Source organism: Hirundo rustica, chromosome 24, assembly GCF_015227805.2.
Source record: "Hirundo rustica isolate bHirRus1 chromosome 24, bHirRus1.pri.v3, whole genome shotgun sequence".
Classification (NCBI taxonomy): domain Eukaryota; kingdom Metazoa; phylum Chordata; class Aves; order Passeriformes; family Hirundinidae; genus Hirundo; species Hirundo rustica.
In genome coordinates this window covers 3,629,563-3,652,387 of record NC_053473.1, presented here as the reverse complement: position 1 = coordinate 3,652,387, position 22,825 = coordinate 3,629,563, and the positions used below count along the sequence as shown (strand labels likewise).

The window sequence follows — 22,825 nt, the reverse complement described above, 5'->3', positions numbered from 1 at the left end:
CGGGAAAACCAACGGATCCACTCCAAAATCATGCCTGCCACAGACACCCCGAGCTGCTCCTGAAAGGTCACATCCCTCCTCATTGTGGGTTTAATCCAAGTCTTGGCTGTCAGGGAAGGGAGAAAAACACAGGGCTGGGGCTCTCCAGGATGGCATTACTCCTCTGGATTCCCCGCTGTGGGCACAGGCATGTGTGCGTGGGGTGAGCTCGCTGTCACCTTGGCGGAGCGCCGTGTGCTCCCTCCTCGAGTACAGCTGGTGCTGACAAGGTCAGCAGCAAGAAGAAAACTCACCCTGGGCTAACGGGAGGCAGAGTCAGAAGATTAGTCACCATCCAGAGATCCGTGTTTCCTGGGAAATAAACCAGCTGACAAGGGGTGGAGGACATGGGAGGCGCAGGACGGTGTGGGATTCCACGCAGGAATTCAGGCCCTGGCTCTGCCCCGAATCCACACAGCCTCTGCTTCCCTCCCTGCATGTCCTGATTCACCTCCCGCTCTCCTCTCGGGGCACTGGAAGCTCTCTGGGCTCTGCCAAGGGCGAGTTCTTGCAAGCAAAACCAAAATCCCCGAGTCCCCGCAGGCTCAAAGGGAGACCCGGCCCTAACCCCATCCAGGGCAGACACAGAGGGGCTCCTCCCCAGTTATTTCCGCTGTCTCCCAGGACACAGGAGGGTTCCCAAGCGGATCTGTCAGTCTATTTGGAGCATCAATGTTTGCCTAAGCAAACAGCTCAGGAAAAGCTCCACAAATAGCAGGAGGGCTGGTTAATTGGGAAGAAGGCAGAGAACCACGGGGCAAAACGCATGCAGGCAGCATCAAAGGCAGGGAAGAGCACGGCTGAGGGGATCTGACCACCCCAAGGACACGTTTGCCCTCCATCCATCGTTTTCTGGGTCCCAGCACCACTGTCAACAACACTTTCTGCAGTATGCAAATAGGACCATACTCCCGCAATTACATGGCAATCAGAGGCAAATTACATTCTCGCTGTTTACTTTCGGTGTCCTTAATTAATCCGGTTATTAGACGATTAATGAAGCTTGTTTGGTGAAAAACTCATAGCATTTACAGCGCGTGCAGCCGGGCTGGCATCTGGCTCCGCATGGGCACGTGGGGCTGGTGGCGGCGTGTCCAGCGCCTGTCCCCAAGGCCAGCGGAGCAGGGTGACACCGACACCGGCCCTGCAGGGCTCGGGGAGGAGCTCAGGGCTCGGCTTTTCCAGCTGCGCCTCCTCTCCGGGAGCTCAGTGCTGCAGCAGCGCATCCCAGCTCCCTGTCTGGAGACACAGCCGCCTCCTCCCCGCTCCTCTCCAAAGGCAGCCGGACCCACACCGGGCAGCTCCCAGCGGGCTGGAAGCTGCTGGAGAAGGTTCCCGAATCCGTGCGGCCGCTGGGCCCCGTCATCCCGCTCCTCAGGCGGCTCCCGAGGCACCCTGCCCTCCCCAAGGGTCACCGCAGCTCGTGTTTGGTTAAGCTGCCGATAATGAAGTGGCATGTTCATCTAATGATCAAATTGCTGCACCACGAGCATGAAAGGCTGAGGAGAACTAATTAAGAAGCTCATCTGCATACTCCAGCGTTTCCGGTGCACGTATGGGCGTTCCCATAGCAACCGGTACAAAAGCTGGTGATGGTGTGTGGGTTTTAGTGGGTTTTAAGTGCTGTTCCTTCCCTTTGTCATCCCCTGCAGATCACAAAGGCTCCGCGAGGAAGGTGCGGTGACACCGAGCTGGGGAGGGAGGGACATTTCAGCACAGCAAGGGGTGGGGGACAAACGAGCGGCGAGCGTAGCAGGGGACAGAGCCCGGTGCCACCAGCTCGGGGATCTGAGACGGGAGCACGGATCTGAGGGCCGAGGGCACACTCGAACAGAAATCCCTGGCCTGACACTGCTCTGTCCAAAACTTTCCTGAGTCACTTTGGCCTCGGCTCCGTGAGGAGGCGACAGCTCCAGAGGGAAGTTTTGCAGGGGACTGCACCAAATCCCGCAGCACCCCCGAGCCCTGAGGGGGCACTGGCTGCAGGGGCGACGCCTGCAGCGCCCGGGACGTGGGGACGCTGTGGGATGGGACCCTGAATGCTGCACCCCGGTGTGGGGAGGAGGAAAGCCGGACTGGCCAGGTGAGGGTGTCGGCTCCAGCCCCAGCAGGTTCCCCGCAGTGCGGCGCAGTCCAGCCCCGGCTCCTTCCATCATGTCACTCTTCCTGAGCACCAAGATTTCTTTCCTGCTTTGTATTTCTGGCAAGAAACCTTTGCATTTAGATAAGGAATAAAGCCTGGGATCAGATCTGAACTCTGCAGCAGAGATCAACATTTTAATGAATTAAATATATTCCGAACTAAATGTAACCTCTTAGCGCTCGCATTTTTGAGTGAGACTAACTTAAAGAAAAAGCCAACAATCCAACTCATTTCAGCTCTCCCCGGCTGTGAACTGGCCGCAGGCCAATCAATTATCTCGAATTTATTCGTTATTCAACTTCCCTCCGACAGCCAGTTTCCAGGCTGTGAATTGCAGGTGAGCGGCTCCTGCGGCCGCGGCTGCGCTCTCCATCCACACCAGTTTGCAGGCGCTGGTTTCACTGGGAGCAGCGCCGGGCCCGGGGCCACCAGCGAGGCAGGACACTCGGGCTGGCACCGGGGGCACTGCAGGGACAGCGGCTGTTTGACGCCCAGCAGCGGCGTTTGCAGATGCAAACGGAGCCCGAGCATCCCCCGGGGGCTGCGCGGCGCTGTCAGGCCTGGGAAGAGACTTTTAATTGGTCCCTGTTAATTCGTGGCTGCGCAGAGCCGCTCCGACAAGGCGCGTTCGGCGGCCGCGGGCAGATGAATGATGCCCTGCGTGCCCACAGATGTTTGCTGCGATGGGAAGGGCAGTTTTTGGGATGGGGAGGGCAGTTTTGGGGGTGGGAAGGGCAGTTTTTGGGGAGGGGGAGGGCAGTTTTGGGGGTGGGAAGGGCAGTTTTGGGGATGGGGAGGGCAGTTTTGGGGGTGAGGAGGGCAGTTTTTGGGGATGGGAAGGGCAGTTTTTGGGGTAGGGAGGGCAGTTTTTGGGATGGGAAGGGCAGTTTTGGGGGTGAGGAGGGCAGTTTTGGGGATGGGAAGGGCAGTTTTTGGGGGTAGAGAAGGCAGTTTTGGGGATGGGAAGGGCAGTTTTGGGGGTGAGGAGGGCAGTTTTGGGGATGGGAAGGGCAGTTTTTGGGGTAGGGAGGGCAGTTTTTGGGATGGGAAGGGCAGTTTTTGGGGTGGGGAGGGCAGTTTTTGGGGGTGGGAAGGGCAGTTTTTGGGGATGGGGAGGGCAGTTTTGGGGGTGGGAAGGGCAGTTTTGGGGAAGGGAAGGGCAGTTTTGGGGATGGGGAGGGCAGTTTTGGGGAAGGGAAGGGCAGTTTTGGGGGTGGGAAGGGCAGTTTTGGGGATGGGGAGGGCGCGGATGAGACCTCGGCTGTGCTGCCCCAGGCTCAGGCGAGCCCAGTTCCGGAGCCTGGTGTCTGGGGAGCAGATGAGGAGGGGGGTGATGCCAAGGAGCGGCGGTGAGGTGGCAGAGGAAGCCCCGCTGCTCCTTTCCTGCAGCCCCCACCACGCTCAGGGCCTGAGGAGCCCCAAGGCTCTCACCCCTCACCTCACTATTTCCCACTCAAACCAGGAGCTTTTCCTCTGTCCCCAGCCTACCCAGCATCCTGGAACGAGCTCCAAACCCATCAAGCTGGAAGAAGTCCCCTTGCCCATCCAAAGCTTTCTCCTCCCCTAACATTGTTTTCGTTTCCCCCTCCCCCCCTCGTTTTTTTATTCTCAATAAAAACATAATTACAGGCTTTTTAAAAAAGCAAATTATAGTGACATACTTTAATTATCTCCAAGCAATGGAGGACTAAATTACACAGTCAGGGAATCGGAGGTTACCTAAAAATAAAAGCAAGAAGCTTCATTAAATGCTAATTGCAGCTTTCACCACTGAAGTGAGATTTCAACACAGACCACCACTGACTCACTGGGCCCTACAGGAGAACATTGGGTCTGAGGAGAGACCCTCAGATACACAACTTGTGCCTCCATCCGTGGCTCCAGCCACAGGGATTGCTCCAAAGGGAGCCCCAAAGTCTCCACGGCCGCTGGACCTTCCCCAGCCACAGGGCTGGGCGCTGCCACCTCCCTCCAGGCCACCCACTGTCCCCTCAACCCGACTCAGAGCCACTGCCCGCCTTCCCAGCAGCACTGAGGGGCTCATCACAGCTCCTCCAAAGCTTTGGAGCAGAGAAACCAGCTCCAGGTTTTCCCAGAGCTGCTCCCGCACCGTGGATGGAACCGCAGCACCCGCCTCAGCTTTGCTGCCCTCTGCCCTGAAGCTGAGCCCTGCCTTGCTCTGAGCACCACTCGGCTCTCCTGGGGTGAAAACGGGGCTCTCCTTGTGGGAGAGGAGCCGAATGCAGCCCTGTCCTCCTGTCCTGTCCAAACTAAACTCTGCTCCAGCGCTGTTACCCCAAATCCTTCCTCCAGATTTCCTCCTCAAGGAGCTGCGACAGGAGATCTCCAGGCCCAGAGGGGCAGGGGGCTGATTTTCCCCCAAGAAGGGAGGCACGAGGTGGCAGGCGGGCTTGGAAAATTCGCAGGGAAATTATCTTGTTTTTCCATTTCCCATCGAGTTGGCCTAATTATGCCACCGAAGTCTGTAATTTGCCTCTCACAGAAGAGAGTTAATGACTGGTTCCAGGCTGCTGCTGCTCCAGGCGGGGGCACAGCTCCCACTCCAGCCCCCAGCTGTGCCCTGGGACCCCAAAAATTCCCACTTGTCTCTGGAGAAAGGAGCTCAGGAGAAGAGCTGGCGATTGGGAACAGCAGCCAAGGACAACAGAAAGTTCCAGAAGGCAGGAAGATACGAGCAGGGGATGGAGGGAGCTGGCACCAGCCCAGGGGTTTTTTTCCTCGCCACTTCTCAAAGTCCCAGAAAAAGTGGAAAATCTGCAGGTCAAGCACTCAGGGAACTCAGGCAATTATCATCGTTTAAATTCAACAGCCCTCCTCAGAAATAGGAGGAAAATCAGACAAGTGCTTTTAAAGCTCTACAGGAGGAAAAGAAGGAGAAATGATGGCAACAATAAAAAAAAAATAAAAACAAACAAACAACAAACAACCCAAACCCCTAGGAATCTGATATCCAGGAACCAGTATCCACTCTGCTCTTCTCCCCAGCCACAGGCAGAGCTACCCTCAAAGATATTTAGCAAAGCAGAAAAGCAGAATCTGGATCCTCACAGGTCCCTGCTGCAACATCCACGGCGGAGCCTGGCTGGATCCCCATCCATCTCAACGGCTCACAGACTGCTCCCTTTTAATTAGCTCCCGTAATCAAAGAGGTGCTTAGAACCGAACAGCGCTGTATCCTGAGGTGCTGGATAAAATCAACCGGCTGTGTTGGGAGGTCGCTGCATCCGCCACTGGAATGGGCTGGGAGGGACAGGGGTCCTTCAGCAGCTCAGGTTTGGGGTGACAAAAACGGGCCTTGGAACATCCCCCTGACAGGCACAGTGAGGGGAGGCAGGTGGGGGCTGTAATTAAGTCAGAATCATCCTTTGCAGTCGTTCTCTGGCAGAATTCAGGGTGAAAGCTGCTCGTGACACCGTGAGAGCAGAATCCCCGAGCCAGAAGCAGCACCAGAGACATCAGCTCGGGTTTTCTCGGAGCCCTCTGAACCAGGCAGTGCCTCACATCCGAGCCGACAGTGATGGATGCGCTGGGAACGGAGCAGTTTTTTTTCTCCTGAGAAGCTCTTTTGACAAGTATGATCTTATCAAAGTTTCGAGCTTTTCGTTACGCTGCTTTTTTTTTTTTTTCCTTTCTTTCTTTCTTTCTTGACTCCTGCCTTCAAGCCAGGCTCTGTCCTCTGTGCACCGGCAGGGAGAGGCTGTATTTCTCTGTGGCACCAGTTCCTGGCTGAAGCTCCCGTGGGGCTCCCCCAGGTGCCCCCCACACACCCCAGGCTGAGAGCAGAGCTGTGATTAACACACAGAGAGCTCGAGAAACGAGCGAAATACAGGGGTGGCATCACACAGGCTCAGAGAGGGGGAAATAGCGGCCCTTTGGGGTTGGGGGAACAGGCACAAAGGGACAGGGAGCCATCCCACAGCCCTTCCCACATCAGCTCCAGCATTTTACTGAGCAGCTGAAACAAAGCTTGTCCAGCAGCTGGAGGCATCCAGCACCTCTCTGCTTGCTTTCCTCCCCTCCCAAAACAGACAGGTTTGGAACCTCCTCTCCTGATCCGGCAGCCAACAAGCACGGCCAGCCCCAATCCAAGAGGGAAACGCTTGGAATGCCCAGGCCAGAGACAGAAACACAGCACCAAACTGCCCCAAAAAGGCACAGCCCGGGCTCTGGGAGCAGCCACATCCCTCACGCACGGCTGTGCCGTCCCACAGGCTGCAGCCGGGGAGAGGAACCCTTCCCGCAAGGCAGAGCTGCTTTTGTTAGCTCTTGTTAGCCCAGGATCCTTCAGGCTGGAAAAGCCCTGAGATGCTCCAGCCCACCCCTCACCCAGCAGTGCCAAGGCCACCGTGTCCCCAAGTGCCACATCTGCACGCTTTTTAAACAAATCCCTCCAGGCATGGGGACTGAAGGTGCGGGATGCCCTGGGAAATCTCCTCCCCTCTGCTGCATCCCCGCAGCCTCCAGCCACAGCTGAGGGAAGAGAAAACGAGGAGGAATCAGCAGGAATTCCACCCCAAACCTGCCCCAGGGCCCCGTGCCAGGGCTCCCCTCTCCCAGCCCATCCCCTCTCACACAGTTTGCAGCTGCCTGGGATCTCCAGGGAAGTCTGGAGAGCAAGGACACCGAGCCCTGAGCGTTTGACCACCCAAAACCCCCCCGGCACCTCCTGAAACCAAGACACCAAGAGACAGCAAACGCCGAGTGCAAAACCAGGGTCTTTTATTAGAAATCTCCTCGTATAAAAATGATCATGCTCTACACAGTCATCGAATAATTCATAAACATCCAGGCACTGAACTTCGGGGGGTTTTTTTGTGTGTTTTTGTTTTTTTGACTGGTCAGTACATAAAGCAGACATATTTCAATCCATATGGTCATCACATACATTAAGGAACCACCTATAGAAATCAGCACTTTGAACACAGTCTAGGTTTTATTTTATTTTATTTTGCTGTCCTTTTTTTTTTTTTTAATGTAAATTTTAAGTATTTTTATTTATTTTTCCTTTTTGCAACATATAGAATTTGGTAGGATATGGGGGAGAGAGTGAAGAGGGACGGAAGAAGACAGGAACAAAAGAAAATGGTGGATTAAAAAAAATAATAATAAAAAGAGAAAACAGAAGGTTCTGCACAACCACAAACAATCTCACAAATTCCAGAAAAGGGAGAATGTTGGGGCTCTTGCTCTTTTTTTCATCTCTTTTTTTTCTGCCAAAATACAGGGAAAAAATGAACCCAAAGACCTGCTGAAGTCCGTCCCCTCTTGCCCGTGCCCTGTCCCCGCGCTCCGCCGTCCCTCCGTGGGAGCCATGCATCGCCGCCCTGGGCGCTGGAAGAGTTTTAGTGTTTCTTTATGGATTTTTTTGCTGCTGTTGATGGCATTTTTCCCCAGGAGCTCGGCCCTGGGGCGTGTCCCCCGGGCTGCCACCTCCCCGTCCTGTGCCGCTGTCCCTGCCAGGAGCTCGGCTCGCTGCTCCCGGAGCTAAATGGCGTGGTTGCTGTAGCTGACGTAGGTCTGCTTGGTGGCCAGTGCTGCAAGGAGACACAGAGCTCGTGTGGGTCATTAGCAGAGGGCACCTTCCCCTCCTGGCTCTGTGCCGTCCCCCTGACCCCGCTGTCCTGCCTGGAGGTGCCAGCAGGGATGTGGCAGGGTTTGCTCAGGGATCCGGGCAGTGCTTGGGATCCTTCCCTGAGCCCCACAGCAGCTGTGGGTGCTCCTGAAGGACGTTTCACCCCAAGGAGAGCCCTCAGGACAGGCCATGAGCAGGGGGAATGTTGTTCCCCGTCCACTTCCCTCAGCACCCTCCTGCAGACAGACCCAGAGGTGCTGCACCTTCCCAGAGCTCAGCTTGTCCCAGCCAGACCTGCCTGGGACAACTGTGGGGTCCCAGGGGGTTTTGGGGTCCCGGCTGAGTGTCCCACAGCCCTGGCCACCACTCCACAGCAGCTGGGAGTGGAGCACAAAATCAACCACCCTGGCTGTCCCCTCATCCGCAGGGACACAACCCTGCTGCCACCCCGCAGCTTCCCCAGCCCTCAGACGCACCAGGAGAGGGGGCAGCGATGGCTCCAAAGCCACCAAACGTCCCAGGGTGGCACTGGCAAAAGCCACAGAGCCACGAACCCTCCCAGTCCCTGCAGCGCCCTGCCACCGGCCTCGGTGGGGACAACGCTGCGCCGAGACCCCCACGAGGTCCCCAGGTGCCACGGGGGGAGCAGCACAGGGACACCCTCCAGCCAAGGGCCCGGGCTGGCACAGCTGGCACAGCTGGGACACCCTGAGCGGCACAAACGTGTCCCCACGGAGCCCACGGGGAGGGGACAGCGGCGGCTGGCGGTGCCGGGCTGGCAGCGGAACCTTGCTGCAGGTTTCCGAGCGGTGTTCCCAGATAACAATTAGATAGAGCAGAAGGAATTGGAGCTGACAGAGCTATTTGTTAGCCGCGATGTTTTCGTAGCCGATCCGCCCGTATCAAAGCCCCGTGAATTATTTATTCTGTTGTTTATTTAAGGCTACGTGACCCGGCAGTGACAGAGTGAAAAATGTCCCCTCGGTGCTGCGCTGTCCCCCTGCGCCTCCCGCCCCCGGCGCTGCTGCCGCGCCCGTTCCCTCCCCGGGCACCACGGGAGCTGCCAGCCCTGCTCCCTGCCAGCTCCCCCAGCCCCTGTGACACGCTCTGCAGTCAGGGACGTGCGCACGGGGCTCAGCTCTCCCAGTTCCTGGTGTTTGCCATCCTCAGAGGATCCTGCTGCCAGCACCCACGGGAGCCACCTCACCTTGTGTTTCCAGGTTTTCGCAGAGCTCCGACTTGGCCTCTCCGTTGGGGCGGAAGCCTCCCTTCTGAGAGAACTTGTTGGACATGGTGGCCGCTGTCACCACCGCCTTGAGGCTCCGCTTGCGCTTGGGGACGTTCTGCTCCGGGTGGAAGAGGATGATGTACACCTTGGGCATGTAGAGCATGCCCAGGGACACCGAGGCACTCAGACTCACCGAGATGGTGAGCGTCGTGGTCTGGATGTACATCTGCAAGACACAAAGCCACCGGCTGAGACCCGCCCCGAGTGGGATCCAAAAGGGAAAGGGGGAAATGGGGGAGCGAGGGAAAGTTGGGCTGAGATGAGTGGAGCGGGGAGGCCGTGCTGGAATGTTGGTAGTGCTGGGGTTTGATGCCTCGGGGCAGGAGCTTCGAGGCTGGTGCTGGGCACAGCAAGGACACCAGATCCGAGGGCACACCCCATTCCCAGGGCACACCCCATTCCCAGGGCACGTCCCACTGCCCTTCTCCCTTCAACAGGTAATTCCCATTCCCCAGGCTGACTCCTGGCCTCTTGTCATGTAAGTCACATATTACACACCGACGCTGCCTTTTTGCAGTCAAAACTAATTTCACGCTCACTGTCCAGGACTAACAGTGACAGATGTTTTGCAAAATGAAAGCCCATTAATCTGACTGTAGAATAATCCATTTTTCTATGGAGAGCAGTTGGCAGGCTCCTCTCAAGCCGGAGCATCTGAAGCAGGTGGCAACTGGAAGCAGAGACCCCCTCCCTCTGCCCATCCCACCTCTCAGGGAGGCTGGGAGGGCAAGTCCCTGCTCCGTGGGCATCCCTGCTCTGCCAGCATCTGGCTCCTTCCTCTCCAGCATCCCCTTCTCCACAGGCAGTTCTGAGGCTCTGGGGATGAGGCTGTGGGTCTGCAGATGCCTTTGCACACACCTGTGTGCAGGTCACCAACGAGGCCTTAGAAGCAGTTCCTGAACTTCACCTGGGGCTCAGGTGCCCAGAGATTCCCCTGCAGGTGTTTCACAGGTGGGATTTCATGTCCCGTGAGGAGGGAGCGCCTGGAGGAGCCAGGGAAGCCTGGGGGGCTGCAGCAGCAGCCAGAGCCGGGGTCCCTGTGTCCCCAGGGGCACACGTTTCACCTGAGGGTTTCTGAAGTGAAAAGGTGAGCACCCGCTGAGGCAGAGGCTCTGCACAGCTCCCAGGAGTGAGAGCTGGTGGGACACGGCTGCCCCAGGACCCCCAGCACCCCCAGATCCCACCTGTGACCCTGCAAACCCAACCAGCGCCTGCCCCAAAGCGTTCCGACGGCCCCAAAGGGAAAATGCAACCAAGCTTGTTCTGAGTCAACTGAAAAGATTTGGTTTGTCCCCAGAATAAAACCTCCTACTGTCACACGCGCCGGTTTGTTTGTTCCACCTTCTCTCTCCAGGCAGTTTTTGGAAATAAAAATGTCATTTCATCAAGCGAAGTCAAAACAGATCTCTGTGCCAGAATATGTGCGCTTTTTTATTTCCTCCTTTTTCTTTTTCCCCATTCCGACTCTCCAGACTCTGCCATGGGTGTCCTGGACTGGCCAGGAATGGGGGAAACTCTGGGACCCCAACTCCAGGCTCCCCAAGCCCTGCCTGGGACCCAGCGGAGCGTGACCACGGCCAAGCTCAGCACCCCTCATCTCCCCGGCTCCCTGCCTTCCCTTGCCAGTCTGACAATTTCCATATTTTGTGCCTCTGCAGAGAGTCCCCCCTCCAGTGCCTTGGGGGTGTTTCAGCGAGGAGGGGGAGCGCAGCTGAGCTGAGCTGAGCTGAGCTGAGCTGAGCTGAGCTCAGACCTCTCCGTGCCTGCTCCCATCTCGCTCCCAGTGCTGCCGGGGACTGCCCCATGCTGAGACCCTGCTGGCACCAGCCCCAGCTCCCCACCCCTCTCCCTGCCTCCTGCAGCACCTTGGGGGTCTCACAGGGCCACTGTGGCAACCTTCCCCCCCATGCTGCGTTTGCAGGAAGCGTTTTCCTGCCCGCTCCAGCCCCCGCAGCCGCGTCTCGCCGCAGCAAACCCCTCACCAGCTCAGACAGGAATATTTTTAGCCTGGAGCCTCCACACAGCCGTGGAGCTCTGCTCAGTTAACCTTTTGCCACTGCAAAAAAAAATGACCATTTCTCACGGTTTCACTTCCTACTCTCTCTTAATTGGCTTCCAGCCCAGGACCCCGCTTTGCCCCTCCGTTAACAGCGCTGGAGCTTCCCCCAGAGCCCTGGGAGGTGTGAGCTGTGCTTATCGAGGGAAGTTCCATCTCCTGCTGCCTCGTGCGCTGGATCAAAGAGCACGGCCAGCCCTGGCTCAGGGCGATGATGCTGAGGGACAGCAGGAACCCACAATGCCCCGACACCAGCCCCCGAAGCCAGCTCTGTGCTTGGCTTTGCCCAGGGCTGGGTGAGCCCATCCTGCCCAAGGGAGCAGCCCGGGCTTGTGCCTGTCCCACAGCAAATCTCTGTGTTAATGGGAAGCTGCGCCCGCTCTAAATCCACGCCTGGCCCTGCTACAAGGGGTTTTGCGCCCTGGTGGGTGCTGGGGAAGGGCAAACCTGCTCAGCGCTCCTCCAGCACTCCCAACACCACTGGACAATCCTCTCACTCCTTCCCCCTCCCTCTTTTCCCTGGCTAAAAGCGAATATGATAAACAGGGAAGCAGACAATGACTGCACTGTTCCGCTGCCACCTTATCAGCGCAGGAAATTGTCTCTTTCTTCAGATGCTCTGTTATTGCTATTTCTGTAATCCGCCGGGATCGGCGGGGATAAGAGGTTCTTTTCAGAAAAGGCTTGGGGGACTTGTTACAATAATGTGCCACCTCCATGCAAAGTTGTGGGCACGAGGTAAAGCAAATTAAAGTGAAAACGGGGATTATCGTCCAACTCCTCCAGACCGCCAGGCAGCCTTGGCTGCGGCCCTGCAGACTCAGCTGGGGTCTGAGCAGAAGTGCCAGGGATTCACGGGTGTGCGTTTGCCCTGTGGCATCCTCAGGACGTCAGCCATGAGAGAACAGCCCAGACAATGCTCCCAGATTTTGTTTTCCCAAGGCTCCAGGCGCTCCACGGAGTCCAAGAGGCCCTCACGTCCCAGCAGCAGTGGGGTGAAGGTGCTGGGATCCCTGAGCTGGGGGTGCCCCATGGAGCATCCCCAGAGCACCACGTGGGTGATGCCAATGCCAGTGTCACCCCAAGGACGCTCCCACAGCCACACTCTCCGTGCAGGCTGTGCAACAGCTCCTTTTCCTGCCCAAAAGTGCAAGCCAACAGCTAAAGAACTGAGGGAGCCCCAATCATCTGCTCCCTCCAGCCTCATTTGAGCACATCCATCATCCCTCAGCTGCGTCCCAGGGACACTCAGAGCCCATTCCCACATCGGCAGAGCAGAACTCCAAGCTGAAATCTCAAAGCCCCTCCAGAGTTGGCTCAGCAGGCTCGAGGCAGGGCTGGGCTGTGAGACAGAGCTCTGCGTCCAAGGGGAGTTGGAAACATCACTTTTTCCGCCTCTAATCAGCTTGTTAGCAGCCTAATAACAGAGCAGGCCTGTGCATTACAACCCCCAACGAGAGGCACAGCCTATTGTGGAGCTGCTGCCTGACAGGCAGCGTTCAGCAGCCCTAAATTATCCCGTGACAAGCTGCAGTGAAGAGGTGAGCAACCTTGCGCATAATCTACAATCATTATCATTTCCATCTTTATTACCCACAGTATGCCAAGCACATTAAGGAGGCTTTCAGGGAGCTTTTGTTTTGCAATAATTTCTTAAAAAACCTGCTTTCTTGTTAGTATCTCCCCTGCCATCTCATCAAAATGGAAATGCTGCAAAAGGCTCCATTTATTTCCTTTAATTCTCCTTCGCGCTTCCAGCCAGGGAAGGCCTGGTGGGACTTTTTGGTTGAGCCAAGGTCAGAGGTGGCTGGGCAGACTCGGCTTCCTCGAGGGACGGATGCTCTGAGAAGAAACGCTCCAGGACACAACAAACTCAGCAAAAGCTCCCCCAGCAAAGCTTTGCAACAGGTGTGTCCTAAAGCCATGGTGTCAGCAGCAAGGGGACACATGATCCAAAGAGGGATCCCGGTGCTGGGACACCCCAGGGATTTCCAGGGAACAGCAGCTCCAAGGTTTGTTCATCGGAGCAGCGCTGGGCTGGCAGGCGGGAGCTGTTTGTGTTTGACAGAAACGCGATGATTCCTGTTTTGGCTGGCAGGCAAAGGGATTTGGGTCTCATTCATGAGATTTTTATTCTTTGTTCTTAATCCCTCCCACTGGAGCACGGAGCCTCATTCAGGATGGCCTCGGTCCCACAGGAACTCAGCGCTGGGAACGGGGGCCGGCTGGGCAGCACCGGGTCCCTGTCCATGCAGAAATTGTGCCCATGACACCAGGGACCTGCCATGGGGGCTGATCCTCCCCCAGCCCACAGAGCAGAGCCTGTGCTGCCCACCGCCCCATCCACGAGGGGCCAACAGAGCACGGAAAACTTCCCACCCCAATTCCCAAGCTGACCAAGCCACAGGGAAGGACTCTTCTTGCTCGAGACACCGCAGCCTCTCCCAGCCCCGCACGCCGCACACCGGCCAGGCCTCTCCCCTCCTCCCTTACCTTCTCCGCCGACTGCGACGTCCCAAAAAATATCGGGATGAAGGCTAACCACACGATGCAAGTCGTGTACATGGTGAACCCGATGGGTTTGGCTTCGTTAAAGGTCTCCGGGACCCCGCGGGTCTTAATGGCGTACACAGTGCAGGTGACCATGAGGAGCATGCTGTACCCGAGCAAACAGATGAGCGACAGGTCCGAAATGTCACATTTGAGGATGCCCCGGGCAAAGTGGGGGTTTGTAGTCCGCTGGTCCTCGTAGTCAATGACGGAGTGGGACGGGTCCACGATGAACCAGATGCAGACGCCGACGAGCTGCAGGGAGATGAGGCTGAAGGTGATGACCAGCTGCGACGCGGGGCTGATGAAGCGCGGCGCGCTCACCGACTTCTTGCCCTGCTCGAAGATGCGGTAGATGCGGTTGGTCTTGGTGAGCAGCGCGGCGTAGCTGATGCTCATGCCCAGCCCCAGGAAGATGCGCCGCAGGGAGCAGGTGCTCAGGTCGGGCTCGGCGATCATCAGGAAGGTGGTGGCGTAGCAGAGGAAGATGCCCGTGAGCAGGACGTAGCTGAGCTCCCGCCCCGACGCCTTGACGATGGGCGTGTCGTTGTAGCGCACGAAGGTGATCACCACGAACAGGGTGGCGATGATGCCCACGATGGCGATGAACACGGGCACCACGGCCCAGGGCGAGCTCCACTCCAGCTTGATGATGGGGATGGGCGTGCAGCTGGTGTGGTTCTCGTTGGGCCGCTCGTTGAAGTGGCAGCGCTTGCAGTGGAACTCGTCCAGCTGGTACTGGTAGCCGTCGCAGCGCTCGCAGTGCCAGCAGCAGGGGATGCCCTTCACCAGCTTCTTCCTCTCGCCCGGCTTGCAGGGCAGGCTGCAGATGGAGCTGGGCTGCTGGCTCCCACCCCCCGGCCACAGCATGTTCTCCACCTGCGGGGCAGATGGCACCAGCCGTGCTGAGGGCACGCCTGGGCACGGGGAGTGCCCTGCCCTGACCTGACCTGGACCTGGACCCTCAACCCATCAGCACACCCCAAAAAGGGTCCCAGTCCAACCTGGCATGGGGATGGGGAGGTGGTGAAGCTCTCCATTGGCTTTTGGGATGATTCAACACCAGGAATTCAAAATGAAGCACCTCCTTCCCTGAGGAAACCCCACCTGCTCCAGCCTGGCTCCTGTCTCTTGTCCCGTACCCAGAGTCCCTAAAAACACAAGTGTGTTCCTGCAGGACACCTTCCTCTCAGCCCCTTTGGCTGCCTGGCTTTGCACCCCGAGCAGAGAAACCTGCAGCCCCCTCCCCTTGGACCACGCCCTTACCTTGAGGTGCAGGTGGTCCGTCCACTGCCCGATGACTTTGTACTCGGGGGTGGAGTTCCTGATCTGGTACTGGTAGATGTCGTAACGCCCTGGAGCATCTCCATTCTCGTTGAATGTCACAGGAGTCCCAGCAATGCCTGTGGGAAAGGGGGGGCTCAGCACCCACAGCACCCCCAGAAACCCCCACCCTGCTGGTGGGGCCCAAGGGGGCTCTGGCTTCATGCTCCCCCCTCACTGCTTCTTTTAAGAAAAGGAGGAAAAAGCAGCTTTAGAAGTTAAATCAAGAGAATTCTGGAGATAAACGCTAATGAAAGGAAGGAAGAGAAGAATCAAGTGAGAGGGGGAAAATAAATAAAAGAGACACTGTGGAGGAGATCAGAGGGTGGAGATAAATAGAAATAATAAGGGGACCAGACAGAAAATGTTTATTAAGGAGACAGGGCAGAGGAAAAAATGTACTTCCAGAGGAGATCTGAGACAGACAAGGGCTGAGCAGCGGGAGGCAGTGGGACCTCTGCCAGCTGGCAGAGGGAGCGGGCAGGGGGAGAGGCTGGGCAGGGCAGCAGGGGAGGCAGGGCGAGGGCAGGGCGAGGGCAGGGCGAGGGCAGGGCGAGGGCAGGGCGAGGGCGGGTTGGCAGGCGAAGGCAGGGCGAAGGCAGGGCAGCAGGTGAGGGCAGGGCAGCAGGTGAGGGCAGGGTGAGGCCAGGATTGCTGCCGGATTTACGCTCCAAAGGCTCTCAGGAGGTGTGGGAGCTCAGACCTCCTCGCCTGCTGATCTGCTGCCCTCCCTCCACGCCGCACTCACAGTGCAGCAGCTGCCAGCCGGTACCGCCGATGAACTGTGGGTGCTGCGGTGTGACCCACGCTGGGGACACCCTGAGCCCCCCAGCTCAGGGAGCTGCTCCCACCGCCCCAGGGGCACGGCAGACCTGAGAAGTTGACACTGCGGATGTACTTGAGCAGCTCCACGCCATCCACCGGGTCCATGCGGGGGCACAGCCCCACCTTGCCGGGGCACAGGTTCTTGTGCATGTTGTGCAGCGCGTGTCCCATGGCGTAGACGGCGTCGATGACGAACTGCACCTTCCCCTCCTGCTCGTACGAGGAGTCCTGGCCGATCCTCTCCCGGTCTGCGGGGACAGGGGAAGGGGGTTCCACCTCCTGTGCCCCAGCCATCCCCCCCCAGGGTGTGTCTGCTGCACACAAACCCTTGCAAAGGAGCCCACCCTGGACTGGAGCAGCTGGAAATTCCAAGCCCGTTCCCAAACCTGCACACGCAGGGGACATGCAGCCAAGGAACGTTCCCTGGGGAATACCCAGCTGACCTCCCCAGCCCGTGGTGCTGAGAATGTGGGTGCCGGCACCCTGCTGTGCTTCCAAGAGCCCTGGGGATGTCACGTCCCTGTGCCATGGGACATCCCTGAACTCCCAGGTCCCCCAGCAGAACGCGGGCTGGGCTGTGATCGACATCCCACCCTCATCCCTGCGTGTTTCATCCCTTCTTCATCTCCCCGGAGTTTCCACCAGCTCAGCCTCCACCAGTGGCGTCAAGGACGGCCCAGGCAGCATCCATCGCTGCCTGCCTGTCCCCCTTCTCACCCCAAAGCCTCCTGTCACCCCACTCCCCTCCTCACCCCCCAGCCTCGCTGACCCCAGAGCCTCCCCGGCTGGCAGGATCCTGCAAGGATCTGGCAATTACCAGTGACAGCTGCCTTCCCCCGGTCATAACCGCCCTTAATGGGACCACAAACACGTTAATCACTCAGCAGAAGACACCAGATTAACGCAGCGTGCTGTTAATTACAGCTAAGAGAGCGTCTCCCAAGGGGCACAGGCGCTATGGAGAGCGCCGGTCTCTGCCCCTCCATCCTGCCCCGAGGCACGGCCGGGCATCCTGCCAGGCCTCCAGCGGGAAGGAGGGATTGTCAGGGAGCCGAGGGCACCACCTCCCTCCTCTGGAGACCCTAGAAAGCCACGTGCCCAAAATTAACTCCAGCTCCGCCAGGCAGGGATGCGCCCTGAGGCGAGGTGGGATCCACAGGAGCTGCAGGGAACCGGGCACCAGATTCTGATCCCTTCCTTCCCTGCTCTGGGGGAGTGGGATGAGACTCCAGTGAGAGGGGACAGCCCTGTGAGCCATGCTGGAGACCCCTGTGCCGGGACCTGTGCCACTGACATGACGCTGAAGCGAATTGATAATGAACTGACCGACAGGAAAAGATGATATCGGGGAGGTGAATTCATAGCCCATCCTTCAAAGGTATAAAAACGCTTTTGGAACGCGGAGATTACTCATGCAAAGCCCGGCAGGTGATCCCTCCTTCCACATTATTGACAGGAGCCATTAATCTTCTCCCTCAACTTCAGGCCCTTCCCCATATTCATCTCCGAAGGCGCAGGCAGGCCACTCAGTCTTGTCAAGATAATTACCCATTAAAAGAGGAGCTGTAATAGACTGTCCAGGGGAGCTGAGCCCGCGGGGATGTCACAGCCCTGCCACCCTCCACAGCACCGTCCTGCCCAGGCGACACACAGGACCTGGGGCCGGTCCCTTACGGCTCCTCAGACTCCCTCATCCACCTCAATCCTGCATGCATCCCAAAATCCAACCCGCCGCAGTAGCGCAGGCTGTGGGGGCTGGATTTTCATCCCTGCGCTGAGGCTGGGCAGGGCAGATAAGGAGACATCCCCGGGGCTGTCCCTCTGTCTGTCAGCACCTTGCCCCAGCCCCCAGCTGCTTTTTTCCAGACGGGAATCAGGCCGGTGCACAGAGGGGCCATGTGGAGCAGACAGCCGACGCTTGTTCCCGACCTGGAGACAATAAATCTCTGCCAAGCTCCAATAGATGAGGGCCAAGGAAGGGAGGTGACCCGCTGATTATAATAGCAGGGTCGTGCGTCGTTCTACAGGGCTGGTAATTAATTTTCAAGAGCGTGACGAGGCTCGGCGGCCCCCTCGGAGGAGGGACGCAGCTCTTCCCCGGCGGCGGATGAGACAGGATTAGAATCAATTCCCAGCACACCACCGGTCCTGGCTTTTGGCAGGAGTTAATCAAAATCGCTCCCAGCACGTCTGTGGGGAGCTGGGGATGGAGAATCTCCAAATCTTGTGGGTGCTGGCGGCAGCACCCAGCACCCCGTGCCGTGGTTTTGGGCTGGGTGAGCCCATCCGGGAGCAGGGATGGATCCTCCACGTGGTTGGTTCTTGGCAAACATCTGGTGGGTGCTAGGGCTGGTCTCAGGGGTAACACAGGCAGGGGCCATCAGGAATCGCATCAGCTCAGCCCTCACCTTCCTCCCAGCCTGGAACAGCAGCCAGGGGCTCTCTGGTTCACGCTGGGATCCTTCGGTTTGGTTTTTGGGGTGGAATAAACAAGCCAAGCTGGCATTTCTTTGGCATGTTGGGCTCTACCCAAACCTGAGGAAAAAAGCCCCAAAGCGGGCATTTACATCAGCCCTACAAGGCAGGAGCTCGTGGATCTGCAGGGGCAGGTGATTTGCTTCACCAGGTGTCAGTTCCCTGCTCTATCTGCCAAGCAATCACTCGGGAGATGGTTTATTTGCTGACAAATTCCGATGATTTAAAGACAGCTCCTAGGACATTTTGCCGCGTCGTAGTTTCAGCTGCTTCCACTGACACCTTGGCCCTGAAATATCACCTGCTTAAAAGCTACATCACGGTGGAGATGAGGAGATCAGCGCTCGCAGGGCCTGCTCATGCATCTCCTGTGCCGAGGGCTCCGCAATGCTCTGGGGAAGGATGAGGAGCTCTTGGCTACCCAAGGCCATGGCCACGGGCAAGATTCCTGGTGTGCCCTTGCTGCTTGCCCAGCTCCTACCCACCCAGATCACCAGCTGAACCCCTGGGGAATGCCTGCAAGGGCAGGGGTGTGGAATAACCATCCAGATCACCAGCTGAACCCCTGGGGAATGCCTGCAAGGACGGGGATGTGGAATAACCATCCAGATCATCAGCTGAACCCCTGGGGAATGCCTGCAAGGATGGGGATGTGGAAGCTCCATCCAGATCACCAGATGAACATTTGGGGAATGCCTGCAAGGACAATGAGGTGGAAACACCACCCAGATCACCAGATGAACCCCTGGGGAATGCCTGCAAGGATGGGGATGTGGAATAACCACCCATATTATCAGCTGAACCCCTGGGGAACGCCTGCAAGGACGGGGATGTGGAAGCACCATCCAGATCACCAGATGAATATTTGGGGAATGCCTGCAAGGACAGGGATGTGGAAGCACCATCCCACTCATCCTCAGTGGTGAAAGCAGGGGGAAGAACAAAACCTCCACGATCCAACTTCGCAGGCACAGCCAGGTCCCCCTGTCTGACAGCACACCATGGCTTCAAGTGACATCCCTCCCAAGGGGACAAGGGACGCGCCAATGTCCCCAAGTCCTGCCACGTCGCAGCCCGCGAGCCACGGCGCCGTCATCTGTCTTCGGCCGGTGCCAGGCAGGCAGTAAATCTCTCCCATCTCTCAGTAAACATGTCGCCTCCCCGAGCCTCCAAGCATCACCTGACAGCAGCGCTGTCAGCAAGACTGATCCCCGGCTGCCTTGTTTACCGCACTCGTCCCTAAAGCCTCTTTTGGCTGGAAATGACTCAAAACGCACAGTGGGGCTTGAGGAAGGAGTTGGGAACCTGGCATCGAGCTCTGACGGGATCCCCGCCAGGCAAAAAGCTCCACGCTCACAACCGGATCCACACTCCCCCATGAGCCCCCGCCCTCCCACTGCAGCCCCCCGGCTCTTACTGGTGCATTTCTTGATGCTGCTGCCCTTCCTCAGCGCGTGCCGGCTCAGCTTGCAGTGGAAATTCTCCTCCCAGAACTCGGCAAACCAGATGTTCCGGCGGTTGTTGTCCAGGGTCCTGCTGGAGAAGTAGCGGTCGAAACCTGCCCGGGGAGAAAGCGGACGGAGGGGATAAATCCTGGGGATGATGGAGAGGTGCGTCACACATTCCCAAATTCCCTAAGCAGAGAGGAAGGGGGCAGTTGTGAGCGATGGGGACACATCAGATTGAGTCCAAAGTGTCACTTGTGCAGAGATGCCAGTGGAAAACCCACGCAGGGAAGATCCTCTGCGAAGCAGAGACTTTCTGGGACTTTGGGAGCAACAGGAAACACCTCTCTGGGTACATTGGTGATAAAGGGAGAGCAAGGAAAACGTGGAAAATAAGGAGGTGATTGGTGGGCAAATCAGGAGGTCTTGAAGGTCCCTTCCAACCCAAAGCATTCTGTGATTCCATGATGGTTTCACAGCCAAAACCTGCAGCTCGGGGGACCAGCAGCCCATACCTCTGACTGAGACCCGCTTGGGCAGGATGGTGACAGAGCCCTCGGCCACCTCCTCCAGGTGCAGGACCGGGGCAATTTTGGAGCCCCAGCTGTCCGAGCCCATCCAGATGAAGTGCCCCGTCTGGTTCGCCCTCTTGGCTGCCTCCAGCACCCTTCTGTGGAAGGAAACAGCAGAGGGTGGGCCACCAGTTCCATGTCTGGCCCCAGGGAAGTGGGGACGCTGGCACAGTGCCGGTGGCATCTCCTGCTCCAGGCACAAGTTTGGCACCAGGCACAACCAGGTGTACACAGACACACAAAATCCAGCGGTGCCACTCAGCTCCCGCACCCTCTGTCCTCCCAGCCCAGGCACACAGGCTGCTTCTCCCACTTCATTTGCATATTTGCTGACTGGTAATTGAATTTCCCCTTAATTACCTAACATTGAGAAAGAGAGGGGGAAAAAAAAAAAAAGAGAATCAGGTTGTGCCGCAGCAGGCGGGGAAAGCAGCAGGGTGGGGAGCACGTGCTCCCAGCATGGCCAGCCCGGGGAGAGGAGCAGCCAGTGCTGGGGATAAACTGGGCTCTGCTGGGCTCAGCTGGGCTTTGCTGGGTGCTGCTGGGCTCTGCTGGGGTCTGCTGGGATCAGATGGGCTCTGCTGGGCTCAGCTGGGTTCTGCTGGGATCAGCTGAGCTCTTCTGGGCTCTTCTGGGCTCTGCTGGGCAGCTGAGCAGCAGCTGGGAGCGGAGATGCCATCGGTCCTGCTGCGCATCCCTCCTGGTGCCTGCACACTCCTCCACTCCACTCCTCCAGTGCCAGCCAGATCAGAAACTCGGTGAGAGGATGGATTCTTGGATCTGACTCTCCGGGCCCTGTCTCCCAGGGCTCACTGTCCCCTCGGGGGCTCCTGTGGGTCCCCAGCTGTGTGGGAGCGGGGCCCAGGGCAGCTCCATCTCCCTGTGCAGAGCCGAGGCAGTTTGTGACTCACCCCCCACGTCGGAGCTGATCATTTCAAGTCCAGATGGTGTTCGAAACGTGTGATAAGAGAAAAAACCCCACAGAAATCCAGCAGAGTGCAGACGAGATGGGAAGAGGCAGGCGAGCAGTGGGAGCCGTGCAGGCTGCTCCGTGCTCATCCCTGGGCACATCCCTCCCCAGGACAGTCACAGCCCGTGTCCCACGCTGCGACAGCAGCACCTCCAGCTGCCCCTGGTCCCTGTGTGGGGCAGGATCTCCCCAGGGCAAACCCAGGACGCTGCTGTGGGATCAGTGATTTACACCTGAGCTGAGCCAGGCAAGAATTCCAGCTACAACATTCCCAGTCTGTCCTCATCTTCCAGGCTCCACAACCCAGGCTGGCACGAGGGTCAGGATCATGGAGAGACCCACTCCTGATCTAAAGGAGGCTGCAGAATCCCACTGCCCAGGGTAAATGGGTAAATGTTTCCAGAGCCCTGATAACAGGACCTGCCATTTATCCTGCAAGGTAAATCCCTTCTCCCTCTCACCCCCACCCGATGTCAGCTCCGCAGACATTTCTATTAAGGAAGGAAAAAAAGAAACTGGGAGAGTTTGCACATCTGATGTAAACTGATTTAAACTCGCAGTTTACCCACATTTACATAATGTTTGCTGATTAATAAATTAGACACTTAGGAAATCAGGGGTAGCTCCGTGTGAATCATTCTGCTCCATAAACAACGGAGCCGCAGCCGCCGCTTCGCCTGCAGAGCAGCTCATCACCCTCAAGTGCGGCCACGTCCCCGGCCCTGCTGGGCACAGAGTGCTGGGGAAGTCCCCAAAAGGTCCCTGAAATGTCCCCTGGATCTGTTCCTCCACCACGCTGGGGCTGGGGCTGCTCTGCCAAGCAGAACCAGTGCCTGGGTCCTGCCCTGGCCAGGTTGGAGCAGCCCCTGCGTGGTGTGAAGCAGCAGGTTGTGATATCCAGGGCTCCCAAAACCGATGGAAAGTGGGATTTTCCTCTGCTGAGCTCTGGCTGTGGTTGGGCGGCAGCCACTCGCCAGGTGGCCACTCTGAGTGGGTCCCCACTGCAGACATTCCCTGCAACACTGCACAGTGCATCCTCTCCCCAGTGCAGACACATCCCAGTGCATCCCAGTGCATCCCAGTGCATCCCTCACCCGGCCAGGCCGGCCCCTCCACACCTGATGTCGTCCTCGTTGGCAAAGATGATGACGGCGCGGGCGTGGGAGGTCTCCAGGAGCCGGCGGATGATCTTGTCAAACTCCCCCGGCTTGGGCTCCCTCGGGATCTTCACGGACTGAGCCACGCAGACGCCGCCTGTGGCAGAGAGAGCCCTGGCACTGAGACGCCCCACGAGTCCCTGTCCCCTGGGGACGGCTCCTCTCGCCGGGCTCCTCAGCCCAGCAGGCAGAGTGGGGTCTCTCCAGCACTGCCTCTGAGGGGCTGAGCACTTCACCATCTCCTCAGCCCAGAGACCTCCTGGCCACCACCCAACCCCCTGGGACATGTCCCCCAGCCCTCCCTGTACCCCTCGTCTCCCAGGTCACTGCCTTCACCCCTCCTCAGCCCCCAGCTCATCCCTTCTGCACCAGGCTCCTTCCCACCCTGT

The 22,825-nt window shown here is 58.0% G+C and overlaps 1 protein-coding gene across 1 annotated transcript in view; it reads right to left on the bottom strand.

Annotated features, from left to right (window-relative positions):
* Nucleotides 1-6,900: 6,900 nt before the first annotated feature.
* GRM4 (glutamate metabotropic receptor 4) overlaps nt 6,901-22,825 on the bottom strand; it is a 34,737-nt gene continuing 18,812 nt past the window's right edge. The window contains exons 4-11 of the mRNA XM_040085765.1: nt 22,398-22,533; nt 20,253-20,407; nt 19,710-19,850; nt 15,865-16,065; nt 14,936-15,072; nt 13,613-14,548; nt 8,983-9,229; nt 6,901-7,737 (exon numbers count right to left, since the gene is read on the bottom strand). Coding sequence (XP_039941699.1) covers nt 7,688-7,737; nt 8,983-9,229; nt 13,613-14,548; nt 14,936-15,072; nt 15,865-16,065; nt 19,710-19,850; nt 20,253-20,407; nt 22,398-22,533 — 2,003 coding nt within the window. The 3' untranslated portion in view covers nt 6,901-7,687. The remainder of the gene's footprint in view (nt 7,738-8,982; nt 9,230-13,612; nt 14,549-14,935; nt 15,073-15,864; nt 16,066-19,709; nt 19,851-20,252; nt 20,408-22,397; nt 22,534-22,825) is intronic.